Source organism: Polyergus mexicanus, unplaced genomic scaffold (assembly GCF_030449975.1).
Source record: "Polyergus mexicanus isolate NDT 795.1 unplaced genomic scaffold, iyPolMexi1.0 SCAF_7, whole genome shotgun sequence".
Lineage (NCBI taxonomy): Eukaryota > Metazoa > Arthropoda > Insecta > Hymenoptera > Formicidae > Polyergus > Polyergus mexicanus.
In genome coordinates, this window is record NW_027223327.1 from 184,832 (window position 1) to 202,863 (window position 18,032).

The following is an 18,032-nucleotide window of genomic DNA, read 5'->3' on the forward strand; positions in this document are numbered from 1 at the left end:
AAATGTCTTAAAAATGTCTCAGAGATATTCAAAATGTCTTTTTTTAGAAAATAACATTACAAATATACTTTTTTCTCACTTACGGCCGGTTGCGATTAGTTTGCACGTAGGATTCACTACATAGGACGCGTTCAGTTAACGACCGCAACGCTCGCGAGCATTATCTGTCTTTGTTTAACTTTCGATGAACAACAAAGATGAAATGATACGTGAGCGTTGCGATCGTTAAGTGGAACGGGCCCGTAGCGGTCAGCCAATCAACAAGCGAAACGTCATTGTCGCTTCTCTGATTATATAGAACTCTACTCGTAGCCAATCAATTTTTCACTCTAATCTCTAATGAAAAAGTGGTAAATCGATTAGCTATCGCGTCGCTTTTGCCGCGCGGTAAACATATCCCCGTTCTATGTACAGAAGCTATTTATCCTGATTGGTTAATCAAATGCTATTTCATTCTCGATGCGGTAGTTTTTCAAATTCTGATTGGCTGTTATTGCAAGAAACTTTTGGAACCATAAAAGTTTTTATTCGTTAACCAATCGGACTTACCCTCGATACTTTGTGGACATAGCGTGTTATTCACTGACAAGTTTCGCGACTATGTAGTTTATTATCCATGTTTTATATGGACATAGAGACAGAGGGCAGAAACATTTTCGATCTCCAGCTCCAGTTCTCTTTGCTTGTAACAATCGAATAAGAACTTCAATATATTGGATTAATTTAGTTGAATTTTTTTATTTAGCAGAGTTATCGGTAAATGTAATTTAACTTAGAGTATTTTACTTAGATTTAAAAATACACTTATTCGATATTTCTTTGTGTAAAAACAAAGATTTTACATTTATTTTTTTGATTGATTTTAGCATATAGTGGCAATAGAATGGCGGGAATTTTACCGGCGTTAGATTGATGGGTCGATGCCATGTTAGGATCACATTTATGAAGAAACTGTAAAATATTCTTCTCTGTCCGGATATATATTCGTGAGTATTATGTATATATATTTAGTCTCTTATAAAAGGTATATTATGTGAATTAATTTAATAACTTGTAATCATTATTATTAATAGTATAATTAATTTTATTAATATATCTACTATGACACAACAGTAATTATTTCTATTAATTAAGAAAATATAATTACCGACTTATAATCTTTTGTAATTTTAACATTTAACAAAGCAAATATATAACAAAGTATGAAGTTCATCTTTCCATGCAATTTTCTTACAAGAATGATATGATTCATTAGAGAAATATAAAAGTAAAAAAATGAGGAATTATTAAAATTATGATTATTATAGAATAATTGAATTTACCAAAATTAAAATTTTATATTCCAGAAAGAAACTTTTAAAAACTTTTATAATGATGTTGAAATAATGTATCATTGATTTCTGTTAGATTAATCGCTTTACAAGCTGTATCTACTGCTTGTGTCATAGCTGGTGTACCACAACTAAAAACACCAATCTTGTTTGTCTGAAACAGAAATTTTTTTAAAAAGATGCATAATGTGTGTGTGTGTGTGTGTAAAGAATTTAAAGCACAATATAATATAATGTTGATCAAGAAAAATTATGCAACTAATATGAAATATTATCTATATTGATAATCAGTAGATACTTACAGTAGGGTATAATTTTTGTATAGACAGGAAAAATTGAGAGAATTTTGGGCGTCCGAAATGTGTCACTGCTTTCAGTCCAGTAAATAAAGATTTGTTTGAAATCTTTTGAAAATGACGTTCACAAATATACTGGGAAAAAAAAAAGTTGAAGATCTTTTAGGACCAAAGTTTTTTAAATTAAAATACGATAACATTTGAATATAGATATCTTACTAAAAGTATCGTACGTAGATCAAATTTTTGATAAAACTGAGTAACAAAAATATGAATTGATACTGTGTTATTGATATCTGCTTTTTCAAGCTCTCTCAATATGTCAACCATCCATTCAAATTGTTTTTGCGTTCTTGTTACCCAAACAAAATATACCTGCAAATTGAAACATTTTCTTTTTTTTTTGTCATTTAAGTTTTAACAGAGTTGTTAATGTTATTACCTTTTTGCAACCAAAGTTTGAATTATAGTTTGATTTAAAAACAATGTTTTTGAGTATTGACGCAAAAGGTGTAACACCTATACCACCACCAACCATGATTGCCACTTCATATTTATCCCAGTCTTGATGACCTTCCCCATATGGGCCATCCATGTGAATCTACAAATAGATAGATGTATAGTAAATATATGAAAAATTTATTTCATTAGTAAAAATTTTGTGAATTCTATATATAAAAATATAGAATTTCAGACAAGTATAATGATATGAAGAGACTTACCATTGGTAAAGTTTCATTAGACATTGTATACAACTCTAATTTCTCTCTAAGATTTGTAGTCCATGGTCCAACTGCTCGTACATGTATACTTAAACTTGTTTCATGTGGCGCAGATGATAAAGTAAATGGATGATACTCATTTGTCTGTAATGCCGGACATGCTATTCTAATCCATTGACCAGATTTATATTGAAAATTTAAAGGTTTTGGAAATGTTATACATGTTACACCTATACAACATATGTATATGAATGATATATATGAAGACTTGAATAAGAAACAATAATATAACAATAATATTTTCAAAAAGGAATACCTGATGGCAGAATTTCTGCTTTGAGTATTGGTATCTGTATCGTTATTCTGGTCACAGTTATAACTTTATCGAGAATAAATAGAATAACTGGTCCCAATAAGAAATAATGGAAATATGGTTCCTATTATAATAAATTACAAATGATTTTCAATTATATAATATGATTTTAGGTAAGGTATTCTTTCGGTAACTAAATGAAATATCGAGGTCCAGGATTTTTTTTTTTTTTTCCCCGAGGCGGACAAATTTCGATAAAAAGAATTTGACTTTGGATGGACGCGTAAAAAAAAAAAAAAAAAAAAAAAAAAAAAAAAAAAAAAAAAAACACGGACCTCGATATTTTAGTTATCAAGATATTCGGGCTGTTACATTTAAAATTTAGCACCCTGTATATATAAAAATAATTGATAATTATATATAACAATAGTATAATTACTTGTACTAATCTTCCACTGCCATGTAAGATCATCAGTATGTAGAAAATTGGATATAAAGAATGTATAAGAGAAAACCAATTATAGAATGATTTGCGTACCATTGGCAAAGAGCATACAAATATTAATCCAGTAACAATGGTTAAAAATATTCCTGTTACACCTGTCATTGTACCCCAACACCAATAATGGAACTTTGGTAGCTCATGCGTTCTAAATGCGAATATAATTAGGTATAATATAATGATGCACATATGTAAATGTGAATAAATATATATTTAAGTATCTTAAAATCGAATGATTGAAATATCTAACGAAGGAGATGTAGACTTACGCGTGGAAATAGTTGCGAAATAAACATGTCAGATCATCAGCAGTTTGCGTTGATATATGATAAAAATTAAAGCCGTGTCCAATTATATGTAACACTAAAAATATAAAGATGAAGATAAACATAAATATAATTTGTTAAAAAATTTCTCTCTTTCTCGAATGAGTTATCATAATTAAATTGTTAACAAATTTTATATATTGTTTAAATTAAGATTAAGACATTTTATATTTTCACCAGTAAAGACCAATGACCAACAAGCGATATATTTGTGCATTTCTATTGCTGAATCGAAAGGAATATAAAATTGCAAAATTGTGGTTCTCAGAACGGTGATGGTGTTATGGCACATCATGATTAATAATGTGGAATAAGTAAACATCATAGCCGATGCTGCACCTCTCGTTATAGTAAGACCATAGCCTAATATTCGTCTCAAACCAGAATGTTCTCGTTGTATAGAGTAATCTATGTATAAAAGAAAGCAGTATTGATTATTATAAAGTTCAAAAATTAAAATCAGATAGGTGTCTACTGTAAAAAAATCTTTGAAAAGAACATACAATATACTCGCTCTGCGAAAATCCCAAGCAGAAACAGAGTGTACAAACACGCCCAAAATATTTGTAATCGTTTGTTAGCGAGGTATTTCATTACAGGATACCAATAATTGTCCGAGTGTTTCTTGAGCTCTTCGACAATCTTCTCGTTCTTGTCGATAATTTCGCTATTACTTTTTTCCTTTTTCGCATTTTGTTCACTTTCGATTTTTCCCTCAATTCTGTATTGTAATTCGCTTGGATCGGCATATAGACTCTCTACCGTCTTTTGTACTTCGCCGATAAATGTTGATCTAACAGTTTTTACGCCTGCGTGAAGTTTTCTATTGCTCTTTCCATCTGCAGGCACATTGAACTCCAGTTCTGCATAATTAAATTTATCATTAAAGTCGCTTAGTATCTGCTGAAAATCCTGTAAATTTATAGTTTTTTTGTTTGCCAAGTCAGCGTGATACATCATGGATTGCACCAAAGCTTCCAACTCATCGTCCGTTATATCGGCATTGCTGGTTTCCATGAATGATCTGCAAGTATTTAATGTAACGCGTATACGAAGGCACTACGCACAGGATAGTATGTGCCATGCAATTGGATAATTTAAAAATATACCTCAACATAGCTGAGAACTCTTCTCTTTTAAGTCTTCCCGTACCATTGATATCATACATATCAAACATTAACTTCATCTTTTCTTCTGCAGAGCCCTTTAGAAATATCACTAACATATCAACAAACTCTCGAAATGAAATAAAACCATTCTTATCTTTATCCACTAGATTAAATATCTGCAAATATGTTGGTATATATAATCTTTCAACAAATATATTTGTATTTGCATATTACTTATCAAATTTAATGTAAATATTACCTTCTTTACGAATTCAGCATCCGGCTTCATGCTCAGGGCTTCCGCGAATTCTATGATGGTTAGCTCGGTATAAATCACTTCTCTTGCAACTGACGAATCTATTTGTAGAATTTCTTCTTCCGTATGTGCAATATGGAATGCCTAAAGACACACAGTTGTGGATATACTTATATAATCGAATTATTATTCAATATTATTCGAATATTTCATAAGACAAGAAAGAAAGACACACCTGTGCGAATACGACACGGAAAAACATTTCCAGTTTCTTTTGACGATGCTTTTTAGTTATTGCTTGCTTGAGTAACGCTGCATATGTGCTATTAGTCATAATTTGCATTGAACAAACATTCCCGGATGTTGCAATATCTGATATAAATCTTTCGAATGCTTTTATAAATGTGCTTCTCAAAAAATTGGAGTCAAACTTCAACACTAAATCATAACTATGATGTATACGGATTAAAATATAGTGACTATCAGACGCGCAATAAATCTGTACAAGAAAAATTCGATACATTTTATAATATACTTATCAATTACTTTATGTGCTCTTATGTGCAGTAAACGATAATTGACACGTATTAGAAAAATATATACCATGACATTGCTATTGTTTGGAACGTCGATTGCACGTATCAAATGTCCCAATTGATTTTTCACTTCCAGTTGCTTTTTTCTGATGTTTGGCATTAATATTACACGTCTAAGCGCAACTTTTGGTTCTTGCCATTCGCTAGCTATTCATAAAGGAATATATTTTTGTTATACTACATGTATGCAATATATAAAGACATGCATATATCTGAAAAGTCTTACCAGTATGTATAGTGTCTATATTATCACTATGGTCTACTTTTTTAACAATTTCTTGCATTGGTCCCTTAAATTGTATCTTAAAAATTATTAATGTAATGATACCTGTATCAAAATTAGCACATTAGATAGCATAATGCCCATAATGTTTCAATGACAGTAAAAAATTTTTACCGCAGAAAAATGTTGATACACCTAAAAACGTAAGAATGAAGGATATGCTGCTATTGGAAAAAAAATCATAAGTCCCAGGTTCTGTACAATTTTCAATTGTATATTTATTTATTTGATCAGCATGAAAACAAGAACCAGTTGTGCAATTGCCTTCTTTAACAATGTTATTATTAATACAACTGGGATGTATATCATCCACTGAAAGAAGATACAAATGTATTTAGTGGTATCATTAGCTATTATTAAGCAAATTTACATTTCCGCATGTAGTTTTTTCTTTACCTGCTATAGGGACTCTAAAAGGATTCCTTGGAATATCGTTCCAGTCCATCTTAGTGACACACATCAATATATCATAAAATGATAATTGTTCTAATCTTCGAATTTCCTCGTAAGTAAAAAGTCTAGAAACAAAATCGTACCAAAAGTTTACCGAAACAATTGTACAGAAGATAGATATAACGAAATATGCAATAGCGATATAATTACATACTTATTGTTGAAATTTCGGTACCAAAACCTATCACCGTCGCGTATTCGTTGAAATTGATCACTGATGATACTTTGAAATAGCTCCCCGGGTCCATCGCCAGTTTCTAGTATCCCACCCACCCAGATATCCACGTCATCGAATGAATTATTGTACAGTCTGAGAAATTCATCTCGAATCTTAAATAAAAAATTTTTTTTAAATAATAATGAATAAAATATCTTAAACATTGTATGTAAAATATATATTTTGCAACGCTGTAATTAAATACATGAATGAACAATTTTTATACAACATACCGCTTGATTCACGCGATTAAAATGGGATACATTTTTAATCTCTGGTAGATCGTACGCACGACGAGCGCTGTTGTAATCGGGTACTCCGTGGTCACGTCCCCTCTGAATATTAAGTGCCATTAAGTCTCTTCTTGAGAATTCCAATGGCCCGAATAAACTACCTCGCAAATCTTCAACGATTTTGTGGTCCTCCTCTTCGCATAATTGAATAGCCATTCCCATTAATAATTTCTCCACATCAATGACATCCTTTATTCTCGTTAAATTTGCATAGAGAGAATTCTAAACAATCGTTTACGCACTTTATTACAATGCACGAAACTTCAAACAAACATGTATATATATAATTGTCAAAATACCTGTGACATCCAATAATTATTACACGTTCTAATTGGATATGGTTCCAAGGAACAATTATTCCTCCCATAATTGCGCAAGTATACACCTGACATTGTGATTATCATTAATATTATTACTGTGCATCTATACGATTCTACAATATTATAACAAGATTACACACACACACACACACATTTATGATCTTTCATCGAATCAACGAGTGTAAATCGATTCTTCCTTGTATTACCTTATAATTAAATAAAAGACAGGCAATGCTATGAAAATCGATATTGCTCATTTAACTGGTTTCGCTTGTCCTTAATATAGAGGCTTTGGGGAAACGGTACGTATTTGTCTAATATTAATAAAAAATCGGATGCATTTTTTACCTGGTGGAACCAAAGTGTGTCCGAAACGAAAAGCGGCCGATTGGAAAAATTGTTCTATCTGCGGATCAATATTGGGGTTGTAACCTTTAAATAACGAATAAATTATCAATTAGGATTATATGCAAATTACAAGTAAACAAGCATTCGCATTGAACATTTATCGGGCTTATCAACGCTGTCACATATTGACTAGCACTATTTCTATTTACCCTTATATGCAGGAAGTCTGTTTCCCAACCACGAAGGTAACCATTCGTTAACGACAATGTGCTGCTGAGTCGCTATCACCCATTTACGAGCCTCGTTGTAAATCTTATCGCTTGACCAATTTGGATTGTGACGTTTAATATGAAACGCTATGAAATTGTGCCATCTAAACCATATTATACCAAAAGTCAGCAGAAACGGGTTTTCATTCCCTCGCGGATTTCCCAACTCTAAAACATACGTATCAAATTGCGAATTAATAGCTAGATATTATACTGAGCCGAAATATTTATTCGCGTCCGAGATGTATTTTCTTCGTCCGTTGAGAGATAAATTGATGCTGCGAGCGACGCATCATTGTATCGTCAAAACGCCCAGCAGATCTGTCACAAAAATGACTGTACGAGACGCGCTAAATATGGCTCTCGACGAGGAGTTGGCTCGAGATGAGAAGGTATTCATTATCGGAGAAGAGGTTGCCGAATTTGACGGCGCTTACAAGATTACGCGCGGTCTCTGGAAGAAGTACGGCGACAAGCGGATGATCGATACGCCGATCACAGAGGCCGGATTCTGTGGTGTAGCGATCGGCGCGGCGCTTCTTGGTTTGAAACCGATATGCGAGTTCATGACCTTTAATTTCGCTACGCAAGCCATTGACCGTATCATCAACGGTGCCGCCAAGAATCTCTACATGTCCGCTGGCAGATATCCCGTCTCCGTTCTCTTTCGCGGTCCGAACGGTAATGCCAAGGGCTTGGCCGCGCAGCATTCTCAGTGCTTTGCCGCATGGTACATGAGCGCGCCCGGCTTGAAGGTTGTGTCGCCGTCAACCTGCGAGGATTACAGGGGTTGCCTCAAGGCAGCCGTGCGCGATCCCGATCCTGTCATCATGCTGGAGAACGAGTTACTTTACAACCTCGAGTTTTCCGTGTCCGATCAAGCTATGGACAAGGACTATCAGATACCTTTTGGCAAAGCCAAAGTGGAGAAACTTGGCAAACACATCACTCTGGTGACGCACGGCCAGGCGTACATGTATACGCTTCAAGCGGCCGACATATTGGCCGGACAAGGGATCGAGGCGGAAGTTGTCAATCTGCGGTCGCTCAGACCGCTGGACTGGGACACCGTGTTCAAATCGATCGGCAAGACACACCGATTGATGACTGTCGAGCTGGGCTGGCCGAGATGCGGAGTAGGATCCGAGATTGTTGCGACGGTGATGGAGAATCCAGTATTCTTTCAGCTCGATGCACCCGCAGTACGGTGCGCCGGTATCGATGTCCCGATGCCTTATTCGGAGAAGATTGAGTACGAATGTACCCCAAAGGATCATCATATAGCGGACGCCGCTAAACGCGTCTGCGGCACAAAATTCTAATACTCGTTTATTCTAATATTTTGTATTTGCGCGAATAAAGTTTTACTACTCACTGAAATATCTGGTAACGCTCTCGCTATAGTGCCGTGAAACGTATTGATGATGATGAATAGGCGGCGGTGGATTGGCCATCGGTAATCGGACGGTATTATAATCGGGATATAAACCAAAATACGACGATGCGAGTTGACCATCCGCTTGCAATATTCCACTGTTATATGTCCTTAAAATGTCGGACCATGCTTTAGATGTACCGTAAATCAATCCACCATCTAAGAATGGCGTGATCTCATTTAGCTGCAACATATTGATACTTGGTAATAAAATAATAATATCCTTCGTTAAAATGAGAATATATAACACTACATTAGGGCGAACATTACTAAATGTTACCTGTTGACGAGGATTGTTTGGCGAATGACCGGTGCGATGATCGTATCGCGTGCGTAAAACTGGCATTTCCGTGTGTCCTGGTTTAGTTCTGTATCGATGGTTTTCCGGAATCTTTATGTTGATATATTCGGGTGGACATGCCGTTCTCTGAGCATCTAAAATTTCCTCCACCACTTGCTGACCTAAACATTTTTTTTCCCCCCCCCCGTATTGTATATTGTATTGTATATTATATTGCTGAGCATCATCATAAATATCTCTTATGTTTTTTTACCACAAATATATTTGATAAATATTTAATCTATTTATATATTCGGCTCAAATATTTGTTAAAAAATTTTTTTTGCAAATCACATTTCATATTTGAGATTGTAGATATATGATATTCTTATAATTCCCATAAATTTGCAAATATGCAAGTATATGATATAATCTTAATAGCAGTTCTGCGCGATATAAGTCATTTTCGCGTACCGAAAAATACAAGTAAAGCGTTTCTCCCCGTTCTTGATTTCAATCCAATTTTTCCACTCAACAGCTTTTCACTTATCTCTAATGGTTCTGGTCTACTAGAACCTGAAGGCTTGTATACTCCATCTTCGTAAGCGGCTGGCAGTCTTCTTAGCAATGGAGTGTCAACCGCACCCAATTCTGGTCTTCCAACGTTATTGTACCATCCATCGTAACTGGGATATTCGGTTCCATTGCGATACTGAGAGCATCTATTCGGTTGATGATTATTTTCTCCCCAACATCCAGTAAATAACCAATCTGTTAAGTCTTCACCGAATGTTTTATCAACTGATTTTTTATCCGGCTTCTTGAAATCTGATGATAGGTATAGAAACATATTTTAATATCTCATCAATTTAATGCAAATAAAAACACATAAGAAATTATAAAACTATTAGATTTTTGCTACGATTTATAATGCGAAATATATATAAAAACGTACGCCCGTTCGGATCTGGCGTAGAGGACTGTTGTATTATAATCTGTGCAGCAATTAATGAATAATTAATTGCGATAATGAATAAATTAAATATAAAATACATGTTGCGTCTTCTACAATAATATATATATATATGTGCAATCGTGTCACGTACAAATTATTTGTTTCAGCGCACTGTCCAGTCACTAACAGATCTGTAGCAACTTTATACTCGGAGGATATCATTTGTACGAGCGGCTCGATTCGACCATTTCCTCTCCCTGCACGATAAGAATATACACGGGAAACGAAAAATGTGTGTGAGTCACCGATGAATATAATTAGATCACGAGCGAGATGATTACAAGTCTATTTCATAATTTGCTGTTACGACTGAGTAGATATAAATATTTCATTTACGTTGTTGTATGAAATTAAGATAGACAACATATGGGAAATTACGCAAAATGTACTCGCCAAGAAAGAAAATTCTTTCGTTCGCAGTCGTCAGTAGAATCGCAATATTAATATTGCAAACAATTTTCAATGCATCAATTCCCGACCATTGTGCGGATGCGTTTAAAAGGCCTCTGAATTCCGCAGAGAAACTGGGATCCCTGTGGGATAAAATAATTTATTTTTTATTCAACGGTCTTACACGTTGGGACGGAGAATATTTTTTACATATTGCGAAATACGGGTATACGTACGAGAATACTATTGCCTTTTATCCATTGTATCCAGCCCTGATTCGCATCGTTGCCATTGCTTTGACAAAGATATTCCCTGCGTTAAACAGTCAAAGTGTCATGATCGTTGCTGCAACGCTTATCAATTTCGTGTGTTTCGTAAAATCAGCTCTCATTCTTTACGATCTCACCGTACACATATTTCAGGATACTGTAACTGCTTACAAAGCAGCAATACTTTACTGTATAAATCCAGCCAGCATATTTTTCTCAGCCGTATATTCAGAATCCATGTTTGCATATTTAACATTTTACACCATGCTCGGCAGTATGAAATGTTGTACCAAATCTACCATTTATTTTCCATTGGCATTGTCGACTTTAACGAGATCGAATGGTATCGTCAATATAGGTTTCCCTATATATTTCGGATTTAAGAATTTGTGTAATTCTGTGTCAAAAGAAGTTGAGAAACATAAACGAAAACGCAACATACCATATATTTTTAAACTAATCATATTAAAAAATTGTTTCACTATCTTGAGCACAATAATTATATCGCTGTCTCCGTTTTTTCTTTTACAAATATACAACTATACTAAATTTTGTATTTCTACACCTGACAGGTCGTTACTGCCAGTTCACGTTTTACAGTATGCTACAAAAAATAATTTATTATTACCAGGCATGACAAGTTCATCAATATGGTGTAACGCTACAGTACCTCTAGCATATTCATATATACAAAAGACATATTGGAATGTTGGATTCTTAAGATATTATCAATTTAAACAAATACCAAATTTTATTTTAGCTTGCCCGATATTGTTTATTATGTTGCAATGCATAAAAGAATTTGCTTGCGAATATAAGGATGAATTGTATTTGTTAGGACTTTTTGATAGTAAAAGGAAAAACGGAAATACTACCCAAATAAAGAAATACCCATTAAGTATGTTCGTCTTTATAATACATGGATTATTTCTAACCATGGTTTGCGTATTCTTCACACATATTCAAGTCAGCACACGTTTATTAGCTTCTGCAAGTCCTTTGATATATTGGTATTGCGCTTTAATTATGTCTCACAAGTATATTGATCGTAATGATTTACGATATGAAAATGAAGAGAACATTAGTTCGAACTGGAAGGTATTTTTCTTATCGCAACAACACTATACATTGCAAGATAAACTTGTACTATCCTATTTTATAGGATACACAATTATAGGATGCTTATTGTTTTCAAATTTTTTACCATGGACTTGATACATTACATTCCATGTGTGTATATTTAATTTCTTTTTGTTAAGAACTTTTTTAAATTTTTTGATTATTGTTATTGTAAATACTATATTTGTTAAAGTTTTTGTACATAAAGAATAAAATTTTGTAGGAAAAACTTTGCTTGCAAATTCTAGTATTAAAATATATTAACTTTACTGTTGAAAAGAAATATTTAGTTTTATGTATGTTATAAAACAATATGTATACCCTTATATATATGTGTGTGTGTGTGTTACGTATTTAGAATTCTGTGAACATCCATCAATGAAATGTTGGTATATTTATTTATATAAACGAAAACTATATATATATATATATATATATATATATATATATATATATATGTACATATATATATACATGTATGTAAACACACACTATTCTCTTTTAATATAAATATATTTTCTATTTACATACAATCTAATGCTACAGATATTTTAGCTTGCTTTAATATGTAGTTTCTTATGCTTCAATATCTCGATAGGTGTGAGATATAATATTTGCGAACAATCAGAACATTCGTATGCTTGACTATTAGGTTTACGCGTTATATTTTCACTTTCTTTGTCGATATTGGTTGCATGTGCTATTGTACAATAGTTTTGATGTTGAAGTTTTTCCATATTCGATAGGACTGCTTGAAAATCACAATTTTGACAATGCCATTCAGTGTCGCGCATTTCTGCAATTAGTTGTTCGCTCCAGTCAGTTTCCTTTACGCTGCAATTTAATAATAAAAGATGAATAAATCTCTATATTAATTAATACAATATTCTTTTGCACTCACCAATTATATGTAATATTGTCTGTTACATGAATTCCACCTTTAGTTATATTTGGTACACTCCTAAAATCGGCTTGAAAAGGATTAGGCTCTATGCATGTATCGTTATTGCCACTGCCAACGTATATCATTTTCAAATCGGCCGGTAGCAATCGTTTTATCGTACATGGTACTGTAGTATGCATATATTCAATCAGTTCTTGAGTAAGACTTTGCTCAATTTTACTAAAATCTTTTGTTTCATCGTTTGTATCATCAGATCCTGAGAAATAAGACATTTATATTAATCTTACCATAAATATTAATATTAGATAAAGGGAGGGGGGAAAAAAAAATTCAATCATGTCAAAAGAAATACACCTTATACCTTGCAATCGCCGGTTTAATAAGAAATCCCATTTATTTCTCAATTTGGTTGCTCTCATTAATAAAGTCTGACCATTATCAGGAACAGGAAATTCTAACATGAGCCATGAATCGCATGCTATTCTGCAAAATGTAAAATCCGTCTTACATTGTATTTGACTAATATTATTTCTCTTTTTTATTGAGAAATATAAAAATACACAAATTTATATAAAATATTAGTACATGCGTAGGCGTAATATATTACTTACAAAGAGAATATACTATTTGTGTCTATTTCACGTGCAAATAGCAATAATGTTTGTGCGGCAGGCATTCTTAAAGTATTTACCAGATACGGTTTTGTAGTTTCCAAGAGGGATCTGTCACGCATTTATTTTATATAACGCATTAAATTTAATATATGACAAATTGTATTACAAAGTAAACCTAAGTAAAAACTTACTGATATGCCAGTATCTGATGTTTGGGGCTAACAGGATTTTTACTTTTAAACCCTGGTAGCGATATTACATCCGCTTCTTCAATTTGCAAAAGTTGCTGATGATTTCCAAAAAAGCTCATTGGGTGCAATGCAACGTATGGTTTTGCTTTCGTATGAAATAATTGCTCATTCATAGACTGAATAATAATTTGGGGAATATATTTTTACATATCATCATATATACATAATGTAAATTATAAATGAATATATAAATAACATAAGAATGTATAATTTTTATACCTTGCAATAATTATACTCATCAGCACAAGCAAACTGTGGATATAAACCACTGCATAATATCAGCTTCAACATTGTCAAATTTTTATAGCTACACGCGGTAGACGCCGTCAAAAGATTCTGCACTTGATTTGAATCATTTCTCATTCGAAATTCTATATCTTTTATGTCGAGTTCTCCGTCGTCATCGTCATTATCTTCCAATTGTATATCAAATGTCTGTACTTTTAATTGTTTATGTCTTCTAGGTTCACTTTGCTTGTAAGTTCTTTTGAGAGACTTTAAAAGTCTTAATTCTCCATGTCTTATCGCACGTTCCGCACTTGTCATGGAAGAGTTTGGTTCTGGGAGACTTTTGAGTAATTTGCAATCCTAAACAATGTATCCCCCATATAAACAAAATATATAATATCAGATATATAATGATATTAAAAATATATCTGTGAGAAAAATGCACAAAATGTATAACTAACTTGAAGTAATTCTTTAAATTGAGTCCTTAATTTTGTTATTTCGTAGAATCGTTGCTCCTCTAAACCTCGTCTTCGGCACCACTTTCTGCTGTTGTTACCACTGCCTCTATATTCTTGAGAATTTTCTTGCTTCACTTCTAACCATTCTTTAAACGCATTCAGTAAAGTTATAGGATCACCGTGGTCAGATTCTAATCTTTTTCTAGATGTCTTTAATATTATAGATATTATTTTATTGCAAAATTAAATGTTTGTAACACAAATTCACTTATTAACATTAATTACCTCGCATTCTACATCTCTGTACGCTCTATTGGTGAACGGTGTTTGTATACTTAGAGCAGCGGCCAATGATAATACAGGTTCCACTTGATGGAAAATGGATCCCATTATTAACATCTTTCCTATTGTAATATCAACGGGCAGCCGTGCCAAGGTTTTACCAATACACGTGATTTTTTCATTATCTGCGAGTGCACCCTGGTGAAAATATTGTTAATCTAATATTTAGCATTTTGTAAAAAAAAAGTAGAAAAATAAGAATGCAAAATCTAAAATACTAACGTGATCTTTTAATGATAATATAGCGTTTTCTATACTGTCGGCTGGCGGTGGCTCTATGAATGGAAACTTTCGAGCATCAGGTAATCCCATTGCTATCATTTGTAACAATGAAGAATCTAAGGGTACACGTTGTAATTCTGGTGTAGAATATCTTTCCAATGTCTTATATTCTTCCTCTGAATAAATTCTGTAAAAAGACAATGTCGCGTTTATTCTCAATCTCGTAAAAAATGATAATATATCATTCATGGGAAAAGTCAAATTATTTACCTGTAACAAACTCCAGGTCCAGTCCTGCCTGATCTTCCTTTTCTCTGTTCCGCACTGGCTTTGCTTATCCAGAATTCTTTCAGTCTTTGCATTTTACATGACGGGTCGTAACTCATTTCCTTCACTTTTCCACTGTCGGCGACAAATCGGATTCCATCAATGGTAATGGAAGTTTCTGCGATATTAGTTGCGACAATGCACTTTCTAACACCTTCAGGTGCATAATCAAATACCTAGAGAAAACGAAATTATTCTTTGATATTCTTTTATGATGAAACAAAAATAATTTACAGAAATAATATCATGCGAGAGAAACCAATACAAAAGAAACAAATACCTTGTCTTGTTCAATGATGGAAAGGGTACTATGAAGTGGTAAAACTATCCAATTATTCTTCTTTGTACTATATTCCTTGGCAGCATCTACGACTGCAGTAATTTCACTTATTCCACTCAAGAATATTAATAAGTCACCCTTCTCATTGGCTGAAATATTTCTACCATTGTAATTATAACAAAGTAATTGTAATTTTAATTAAAATATAGTAAATAGCAAATAATTTTAATTTTTAATTAATCTTTATTATAATTATGATACGATTATTTCTGCAACTCAAGAGCATCTGAAGAGTTTGTTACCGTAATTAAAATTTGTAATATAAATTTCTCTCTCACCTGGATATTTTTGATCAATTATTTGCATTATTTGCACATATGGACTTGGATTAAAACGATCATTTTTGTATCTGAGATCATCTACAGTTACAGGACGGTAGAACAATTGAATAGGATATAATCTTCCAGGAACCTAAATACAAATGCAAAATCTCGTTGTCAGTATTACATATATTGTTTGTACATGCGATCAGTGTTTAAAAGTATTTTAAAAACTCTTACTTCTATTATTTTAACATCTTCCTTTGCAAAATAATTACTAAAGAGCTCTATATTAATAGTAGCAGACATTAATACCAATTTCAAATCGGGTTTTTGATAAATAATGCATTTCATAATACCCAATAAGAAATCTCCATGCAGATGACGCTCGTGCACTTCATCTAAGACTATCACATCGTACGCTGATAATGTCGATTCACCCGACATCTATAAAATACGTTATAATATACGAAATCTTTTTTCGAGAGTATCTTTAGAGTAATTTGCAAATATTGAAATACTTACTTGTCGTAACAATAAACCTTCGGTTATGAATGTAATGTTTGTCTCTTGATTTCTTTGTTTTTCAAAACGTATCTGATATCCAACTTTGCTCAGATTCTCGCTCAAGGTCTCAAAAGCGACTCGTTTTGCTAGTGAGATACATGCTATTCTTCGGGGCTGTGTACACGCTGTAATATAAATTATGAAAGAAAAATAATTAGATCACATTATATTAAATACACATATATAAGAAATATTTGAATCGACAATTAACTTTAGGATTATACCTATTTTTTGAAAACCAGCTTCATACAAGTATTGAGGTACTTGAGTAGATTTTCCACAACCAGTGTCTCCTGCTATAACGATCACTTTCTCCTTTTTTACCGTCTCGATAATTTCATCTTTATATTGTGCAACTGGTAAATTAGCTTGTGTGTTTCTGAGTTTTTTTAATTTGCTGAATTTTTCCTTTTGCTTAAAGTCTATGTACAATACTATTACATCCCTGAATTTTAGCAGACACGATTTCGTCAGTTGTTTTACTTTGGGGACTCGCGCAAATAATTCTCCATACGACAGATTGAGCTTGAAACTTAAACAATGAGACTTGTGATATCTTTCCGGCACTCCGATGGAATTTAAAGCGGAATCGGCTGCGGACTCGTCGCCATCGCCCAATTGTTTCTTGACGGACTCGTATTTCTCGACGAATTTCCAAAAATCCACGATATCGTGAATGAGATTCGAATTTGTTGTCAAGATCTTATTCAATTCGTGTTTATAATTACTAAAGTAGAATTCTTGATAGCTCTCTTCGTGACGACTCGTCGAGAACGAAGAGGAAGATTTGCGCGTCTCCCGATCGTTCCGCGTCCTGGACTTTGACGAGCTGCGCTCGTCGATCTCGTAATCGTCGTAATGCCTCTTTCTCTCATACTTGCTTGCATTTTCATGGGTACGTTCGCGGCTGGACGAACGCCGTTTCATGCCACTCCTTGTCCTCGACGACATTCTTAATTCGTATATCGCGCCATAATCTCACTCTTTAGCCGTGATATCTCAGCTACGATATCTTTAGCCTTTAGCAATTTTATTTTTTTCTTTTATAGCTGCAGCATTTATCGAGATTTAGGTAAGTTTCTCGCCGATCTTTTCAATTTTATGAGATATTTATCCAAAAAGTTTCTATACATATATTCTAACACTCCTTAATAATATGTGTAAACAATACGTGATAAATATAACCTCTTTGCCATACATTCGTAAAAATTGGTTAGATTGGTTAGAACTACACGAGTATGTCCTTTTCTACGTGCATTTTTACCCCCCACTCCTTAAATAAAGACAAACGCTCGATCTAGATATACTATGTCTATGGTTAGAACCATAGATATTCTATGGCTGCGGTCGAGAAGACGCTAGAGATGCTTCCAA

At 33.4% G+C, this 18,032-nt stretch overlaps 5 protein-coding genes across 8 annotated transcripts; 2 read left to right on the forward strand and 3 right to left on the reverse strand.

The window, feature by feature from the left end:
* The first annotated feature begins 643 nt into the window (after positions 1 to 643).
* On the forward strand, positions 644 to 12,478 carry Pig-v (phosphatidylinositol glycan anchor biosynthesis class V). 3 transcript variants are annotated; one of them, XM_070299544.1, is made up of 3 exons: positions 644 to 762; positions 867 to 986; positions 10,472 to 12,478. In XM_070299544.1, the coding sequence occupies exon 3, from the start codon at positions 10,748 to 10,750 to the stop codon at positions 12,236 to 12,238; it is 1,491 nt and encodes a 496-aa protein (XP_070155645.1). In that variant the 5' UTR covers positions 644 to 762; positions 867 to 986; positions 10,472 to 10,747; the 3' UTR covers positions 12,239 to 12,478. The 3 variants fall into 3 exon arrangements, with proteins under 3 accessions (XP_070155645.1, XP_070155644.1, XP_070155646.1); XM_070299543.1 differs by having other exon boundaries at positions 644 to 756; XM_070299545.1 differs by lacking the exons at positions 644 to 762; positions 867 to 986 and adding an exon at positions 9,693 to 10,187.
* Positions 1,089 to 7,840, reverse strand: LOC138935125 (dual oxidase 2-like). Its single transcript, XM_070299542.1, has 22 exons — positions 7,575 to 7,840; positions 7,366 to 7,449; positions 6,997 to 7,082; positions 6,638 to 6,919; positions 6,342 to 6,517; positions 6,131 to 6,252; positions 5,849 to 6,046; positions 5,678 to 5,779; positions 5,459 to 5,598; positions 5,091 to 5,354; positions 4,859 to 4,999; positions 4,600 to 4,775; positions 3,994 to 4,514; positions 3,668 to 3,898; positions 3,434 to 3,527; positions 3,102 to 3,312; positions 2,666 to 2,786; positions 2,350 to 2,579; positions 2,070 to 2,228; positions 1,847 to 2,002; positions 1,634 to 1,762; positions 1,089 to 1,485 (listed from the first exon to the last, which is right to left on the reverse strand). Exons 3-22 carry the CDS (start codon positions 7,003 to 7,005, stop codon positions 1,357 to 1,359), a joined length of 3,591 nt encoding a protein of 1,196 aa, XP_070155643.1. The 5' UTR covers positions 7,006 to 7,082; positions 7,366 to 7,449; positions 7,575 to 7,840; the 3' UTR covers positions 1,089 to 1,356.
* On the forward strand, positions 5,748 to 9,654 carry LOC138935127 (pyruvate dehydrogenase E1 component subunit beta, mitochondrial). The gene has a single exon (XM_070299546.1). It carries the CDS (start codon positions 7,724 to 7,726, stop codon positions 8,954 to 8,956), a length of 1,233 nt encoding a protein of 410 aa, XP_070155647.1. The 5' UTR covers positions 5,748 to 7,723; the 3' UTR covers positions 8,957 to 9,654.
* LOC138935128 (dual oxidase-like) lies at positions 7,745 to 9,973 on the reverse strand. The gene is made up of 3 exons (XM_070299547.1): positions 9,926 to 9,973; positions 9,350 to 9,531; positions 7,745 to 9,253 (listed from the first exon to the last, which is right to left on the reverse strand). Exons 2-3 carry the CDS (start codon positions 9,413 to 9,415, stop codon positions 9,002 to 9,004), a joined length of 318 nt encoding a protein of 105 aa, XP_070155648.1. The 5' UTR covers positions 9,416 to 9,531; positions 9,926 to 9,973; the 3' UTR covers positions 7,745 to 9,001.
* A 170-nt stretch (positions 12,479 to 12,648) lies between the features above and the next one.
* On the reverse strand, positions 12,649 to 17,992 carry LOC138935124 (probable ATP-dependent RNA helicase DHX34). Of its 2 annotated transcripts, XM_070299538.1 has the most exons (15): positions 16,883 to 17,992; positions 16,617 to 16,783; positions 16,332 to 16,538; positions 16,110 to 16,242; positions 15,772 to 15,920; positions 15,435 to 15,667; positions 15,165 to 15,351; positions 14,886 to 15,080; positions 14,601 to 14,810; positions 14,131 to 14,499; positions 13,852 to 14,027; positions 13,658 to 13,768; positions 13,408 to 13,529; positions 13,044 to 13,302; positions 12,649 to 12,976 (listed from the first exon to the last, which is right to left on the reverse strand). In XM_070299538.1, the coding sequence occupies exons 1-15, from the start codon at positions 17,607 to 17,609 to the stop codon at positions 12,694 to 12,696; spliced, it is 3,528 nt and encodes a 1,175-aa protein (XP_070155639.1). In that variant the 5' UTR covers positions 17,610 to 17,992; the 3' UTR covers positions 12,649 to 12,693. The 2 variants fall into 2 exon arrangements, with proteins under 2 accessions (XP_070155639.1, XP_070155640.1); XM_070299539.1 differs by lacking the exons at positions 12,649 to 12,976; positions 13,044 to 13,302 and having other exon boundaries at positions 13,406 to 13,529; positions 13,738 to 13,768.
* Positions 17,993 to 18,032: the final 40 nt, after the last annotated feature.